Source organism: Cyprinodon variegatus, unplaced genomic scaffold (genome assembly GCF_000732505.1).
Source record: "Cyprinodon variegatus isolate N-32 unplaced genomic scaffold, C_variegatus-1.0 Scaffold3679, whole genome shotgun sequence".
Classification (NCBI taxonomy): domain Eukaryota; kingdom Metazoa; phylum Chordata; class Actinopteri; order Cyprinodontiformes; family Cyprinodontidae; genus Cyprinodon; species Cyprinodon variegatus.
The window spans coordinates 1-6,082 of record NW_015154132.1 but is presented as its reverse complement, the minus strand read 5'-3'; the positions used below and the strand labels follow the sequence as shown (position 1 = coordinate 6,082).

The following is a 6,082-nucleotide window of genomic DNA, read 5'->3' as shown; positions in this document are numbered from 1 at the left end:
TTTCTCCAGAAAGTCAAATATAACTTTGAGAAAAGCAAGACAAATCAAGATTTTTTACACCAAATCCTTTCAAACATAAACATTCTCTGTTCTTTTTATAATGGACAATAACATGAGAACTGAAATGTCATCAGCAAATTTAAATTAGACATAGACTAATTCACGGCTAATATTTTTGGTCTATAGCGCTATTTCCCTGTATCGTGTCGGCTGATATTTGCATTCTATTGCTGATTCATTAGTGCATTCAGCAGCCATGCCTGGAGATCCGGAAGCTTCACACAGTGCCGCCAACTTTAATTGCTATTTAGTGTTAAGATTTTCTTTATTTATACATTTTTCTTTGTGTTCAAGTTGAGACCTAACTAAAAATGTATCGTTTTTATCATATAAATAGGGAATTAGTAGGCAACATGGGCCTAAAGAATCGTCCCTGCAAAACACTAGAAAGCACATATCAGGGATTCATTAGACTGATTTTGGCATATTCTGTATCGGCCTTCAATAACTTTTATCTCTCATTTAAATTTTATTAAACAAACTTTGCTTTTCTATCAGCCCTTTTTAAGGCTTCTTTTGTAACTCAGGTAAAAATAAAGGGTTCAAGTGCAATATTGGAATCATAGTGGAGATAAAACAATTGTATCAGGACATCCCTAGTCTTAATATGTCTGTTATAAAGTCTCATTGTACGTTTTGGAATTATTAAACTATTTATTAAATTGAAATGTTGCTAAACAAATATTTTCTGGTGAGCCTGTCTTCAGGTAAACACACAATAGATGGCAGTTTTGTGTTTGCTCTAGTTTATCACAGGTGGTTCCTTGAATAAGTTTGAAGAAGACTGATTTGTTTTTGCTCTTGATTTTGTTGGACCAGTTCAAATAACTAGAAGGGTTTTGTTTTTTTTTAATCCACATTTTTAGACCATCAGAATATTTAATTTATTAAAACCCAAAACTTCTGACTGCTTTTGAACGTGTTCTTCTGCATATACAGGAAACATTTGATCCTAGCCTTACTGTAAAGAGAGACCTAGCTAAAAGTAAATAATTCACATTTTCTGAGTTCTTCACCTGTAATTCTGACCTATTAAGAAAACTTTATTTATGCAGCACTGGTCAAATGTGGTAATGGCTTTAAAGCTATGATCAGAGCTTCTAAATGAAAACATTTGCGATTTCCAGGTGGTGATTGGACCTGACGTGTCTCTGCCAGAAGGAACTGTTGTTTCCATGCACCATCCGGACGAGGAAGAAGAGGAGGATGCTGATGAGTTCCTCAGTGATGATGCTGAGGTTGGGCAGAGTAAAGACAAAACCAAACAGAAAGGTGTGCATCATCTCCCTGGAATATCCATGCTTTCTAAAAGCGTTTACAATTTGCAGTACAAACTGTGTCATTGTGTGTTTTGTAGTTTTTAACCCGGCAGAGGTTGGAACCCAAGGGAAAGGTTACATCTGGAAGGCCAGCAGTCTGGATGAGACGGAAGAAGAGGAGCTGTCTCAGTGTCTGTGGGGTAGGTGAGCCGCTCTCATCACTTCATCCTTGAAGCGGGTGGATGTTGTGGTTTATTTGGTGATGTTTGGGTTGATGTCCACTAGGTTTGGTGTTGAACCCGGATCCTGAGAGCGACAGCGAAGACAGCGAACCAGACGGCCCTGATGACCTCATGATCCCCTCCCCTGAGATGGATGATGTTAAAGGTGAGAGCTCAACTGTACAGACAGCAGCATGACTGCCCCCTACTGTCCAAACAGAAAAAATAACAGCAATTAACAAGAATTTATCAACATGTTTTTTTTTTTTTTTTTTATAAAATATCCTTCCTTCCCTCATGTACATTTTTTGAAATCTGCAGCCATTCAGCGTTGTACTTTTCTTTATAGTTTTCCAGATGGAGGTGCTCGGGACTCTGCAGAGAGGTTTAGAGGAGAACATTGGCTGTGATAACCTGGTGCTGGAGATCAACTCACTAAAGTGAGCTCTTAACCTTATGTTCTTAACCTCTGCTGCTCCCTTCAGGCCTGATCACTGTTCAAACTCACTGTCTTTTTCCAGGTACGCCTACAACATCAGTCTAAAGGAGGTGATGCAGATTCTAACTAACGTGGTGCTGGAGTACCCCTTCCAGCAGCAGGGACCAAACCTCACTCCTGCACAATACGTAGCCCTGCTTCTGCCGGTAAATATTTTAGTTCAATTTCCATTTGGCATTAATAAAGTCATTTTTAATTTTTAGAAATGTCACATCAGATCCTTTTATCTGTACTAAGCAGATGGTTTTATCTCTTCTTCTTCTTGTTTAGCTGTTGAAGCAATGGGCACCAGTCTTTAAGAACTATGTGAAGAGAGCACAGGACCACCTGGACTGTCTGGCTGCCTTTGAGGAGCATTTTCTAGAGCAGGAGAGTCACTGGGCTGCTATAGGGAAGGTAAGGATCAAACAGCAGTGATGAACATTTAGGAGAGCAATTTTAATGCCATTTATTCTGTATGTGTTCCTGTATCCTGTTTCTACCCTAGGTCCTTATGAACATGTACGAGCTGGAGATCCTGGAGGAGGAGATGATACTGCGCTGGTTCTCTCAGGGAGCCACGACGGATCAAAGCAGGCAGCTGCGCAAGAATCCGGGGGTGAGTTCCCAAAGTCAGGAATTGGCTGGTTTAAAAAAAAAAAGACCAGATTAAGTTTTTACACTACAGTCGCTATCATCTGTTGTCATAGAGCACTATCATTCAAAGTGTACTTAAAAGTTTCTGAAAATGGCTAAGCTTTAATAGTGTTGGCATGGTGGTTAAAGCAGAGTGCTTGTGTCCAGTTGCAAGGACCCGGTTCAATCCCTGCAGCCAGCATTATGGGTATCTGAGGAAGACCTTTAACCCCACACTGCTCCCCGGATGCTGCACAGTGGTTGCCCACTGCTCCCCAAGGGGATGGGTTAACCCTTTTATAGGACAAGTTACCATTTTTGATCACTTGCATACCCCTTACAAATGGAGTCTCCCCATCCCTCAGTGAGGTCTAGAAGCACAAGATCTATATCCAGCCATTCAGCAAAGATCCAGCTACATGGCTGTACATCTCATTTTGGTGTTTGACCAATTAGATGAGCCCTTGAATGATATATTAACTACTGTAAATTAAGTTTAGTTAACAACTCAAGATAAAAAGGTAAAAAGCTAATTGAAAAGTTAAAAAGTTAATAAGCCTAGTTAACAATTACTTTTGAATTTTTAAACTAAAAAATTTAAGTATCAGGATCAGCATTAATGCATGTTGTACCATAAAAAAGTGTTTCTTTTACTGTGTTTTTCATTAATTGCTTATAGAAGCACTTTTGTTATTTTTCTTAATATATTCGGGCAGATGGTGTTTCTTGTTATTACATTGACATTTTTGCCATCAAAATATTCATATTTTTTTAATGTAAGGTAGGTAAAGGTAATACAGTCTTGTCCTGGATTCTGATAACACTATTGGCTCACTGAGTGCCCTATAAAGAGTTAAATTCAGGTTCAAATCTGTAGCTTTTAAACATGATCTCTGTTTCAGATGCTTTTCATTAATACATTAACTGATTTCAGTTTAAATAATGTTTGATGACATCATCCGAAGCACTTTTGTTTGCCTTACAGCCCGAGTTTTACCTAATAGTCTGTAGTAAATCAAACCATAAATCCTACCATTCATTTGTGGATGATGTGATGTTTAGTGCGGCTGATAGAAAAACATTTACACGTCATTTAATAATGGCAGTATTTTGATTATTTTATTATGCAAATTTACTTTTTAGCATTCATTTATAATTTTTTAATTTTTCTGATTTCATTTTGCAGCTTCAGAAATTCATCCAATGGTTGGAGGAGGCTGAAGAATCTTCAGAAGATGAAGAATAACAAGAATCACTTCCTCACAGTTTAATTTATTAACTCTTTAGCATAAGCTGCTGTGTGACTGAAGGGAAATAAGGTTTTTGTTGTTTTTGCCCTCTTCTCCATGCAGCAGCCTTACTAACCAGCAGAAGTGGCTCAGTGCATTTAAAGCAAACATCCATTTTCGAACCCTTGTCCTCTGAATGTTTCTAAAATAAAGAACAGACTATCATCCTGCCCAGACAGGTCTCAGCTTTCGTCCTTTCATTAACACACTTGCTGTAGTGTAAATAAAAGCAGGCATTTGACTTTAAACACCACAAACTGCGATCTAACTCACCCGCCAGGCCATCATGATGAATGGTTTCGACAAGTAAAAATCTGTAAAAAGGCAGCATGCATTTTAGTGAGTTAACATTAACGTGGAACCTCATTTCGTTACAAATCTTTAGTACCTGGTCTTTACAATTATACATTTTTGATCATTTTAATGTTTGCATTGTTTTATTATAGAGAGAAAGATTCAAATTATTCTAATTTTCCCTGTGCTATGTTCATTAGTCCTTATATTACTCCTCTTAAAAATCCTTAAATCCGTCATAAAACAGAGATGGATACCAAACACAAAGGTGGACTGAGAGCGGTTTGTTTATATAGTGGCATCAGAGTAAAGGGGGCTGAATAGACCTTCCAGGTTTTTCTTTTTATTAAAGAGAAAAATAAAACCGCAAAAGATTCACATTATATGTCTGGAATGCAATAAGGAGAAACTTCAGAAACAACCCAGGAGGTAGATTCATTATTTCATGTTATCACATCTATCCAGTCTCAGCAGAATGACTGGAAACATGTTCCACTGATAAAATACGGTTGCTATAGAAATACTGTAATGATAAGTTTACACTTAAACAGTAAAATCTGCAGAAGGAATGTCCCCAAAACTGATCCAAAGGAGAAAAAAAAAAGTTTGTCATTAATTAATAAACATTAGATCACCTGGTGAGTTAAGAAGCATTCTTTAAGTTGAGGAATCACAGATTGGGTTATGAAGCAGGTCCAAAGCTTTTAATTGACGCATTAGTGAAGATCGCTAAAAAGAAGAACCTTCAGCAAAGGAGGATTAGTAGGAAATGTGTTCATTGTTTTGTCATTTTGGTTTTTTAATAGGTTTCCCCAGTTCTTCATGTTTACAGTCTCAAGTATGCTTGATGACAAAGTAGTAACTGGATGCAGGGGATCAAACCCGAAAAGGCATCGCTTCTAACCCACAGTGTTCAGCCTATCTTGATCTGTCGCTCTGTTTTCCAAAGAATTTATACACAATGCCAGCTAGCAGTGTGGCCCCTGTGAGGCCGGTCACAGCTGTCAGCGCCTGCCACATGTTGGCTGAAGCCTCGTGTCTGTCCATGAAGCTCCTGTAGTCACTGGGCACCAAGATGTACCCGCGTCCATCCTGCGGGGCCTGTAGCCTTACCGCCTGGCCCCCCTCCAGCACCACCTCTCCAAACCCGGTCAGGCTGCTCCCCACGCGCAGCATCTCTTCGCTCTCCACCATCGCCACCGGTTTTTCACCACTCAGACCCTGCACCACCACGTCCACCAGACCCTCCTGAGCACGTCGCACTTTGGAGTGAACCCTCTCCATGTAGCACCCGGAGGCCTCTAGGGGGCTCTGCACCTTCACATAAACTTCAGAGATGTAAGAACCAGGCCGAACTAAACTGAATGGGACGGAGTTTTTGGTCTCTTTCTTGTTGATTGTCCTGGAGTTCCTGAAAGAAGAGATGCATTAAAATACTTGATATTTTCAGAAGTAGATTAACTAGAAACCTCTATTGTATATTCAGTGTGATGGATGTACGCAGGTAGTGAATAAAGTGAAAGGAACATGAGATTTTTAGCACATATTGAAATAACAAAATAGTTGAAAACAGATCATACTTGTATCTGTCTAAATCCACAGATGAAAATTTAAAGTAAATGCTCCACACACAAAATTTCCTGTTTTTTCTTCCCCAAATATCTGCAAACAACAACAACGGTCCTGACAATCAGAAGCATAATCAGAGGACAGATGGACCTGGAGACATTAGGGTGGGACAATTTATATGCTCTACACTAAGAAAAAAAAAACAATAAAGGTGTAGGAATATCTTGTGCGACACTTATTTTGTGTTTTAAATGAGATTGGAATTAGAGATCAACC

At 38.9% G+C, this 6,082-nt stretch overlaps 2 protein-coding genes across 2 annotated transcripts; one reads left to right on the top strand and one right to left on the bottom strand.

Moving 5' to 3' along the window:
* Positions 1 to 1,149: 1,149 nt before the first annotated feature.
* LOC107081257 (translation initiation factor eIF-2B subunit epsilon-like) lies at positions 1,150 to 4,089 on the top strand. Its single transcript, XM_015369457.1, has 8 exons — positions 1,150 to 1,332; positions 1,418 to 1,519; positions 1,605 to 1,706; positions 1,890 to 1,980; positions 2,062 to 2,185; positions 2,310 to 2,435; positions 2,527 to 2,637; positions 3,841 to 4,089. Exons 1-8 carry the CDS (start codon positions 1,236 to 1,238, stop codon positions 3,898 to 3,900), a joined length of 813 nt encoding a protein of 270 aa, XP_015224943.1. The 5' UTR covers positions 1,150 to 1,235; the 3' UTR covers positions 3,901 to 4,089.
* A 434-nt stretch (positions 4,090 to 4,523) lies between these two features.
* LOC107081256 (mitochondrial ubiquitin ligase activator of nfkb 1-A-like) lies at positions 4,524 to 5,682 on the bottom strand. Its single transcript, XM_015369456.1, has one exon. It carries the CDS (start codon positions 5,519 to 5,521, stop codon positions 5,156 to 5,158), a length of 366 nt encoding a protein of 121 aa, XP_015224942.1. The 5' UTR covers positions 5,522 to 5,682; the 3' UTR covers positions 4,524 to 5,155.
* Between the last annotated feature and the right edge of the window lie 400 nt (positions 5,683 to 6,082).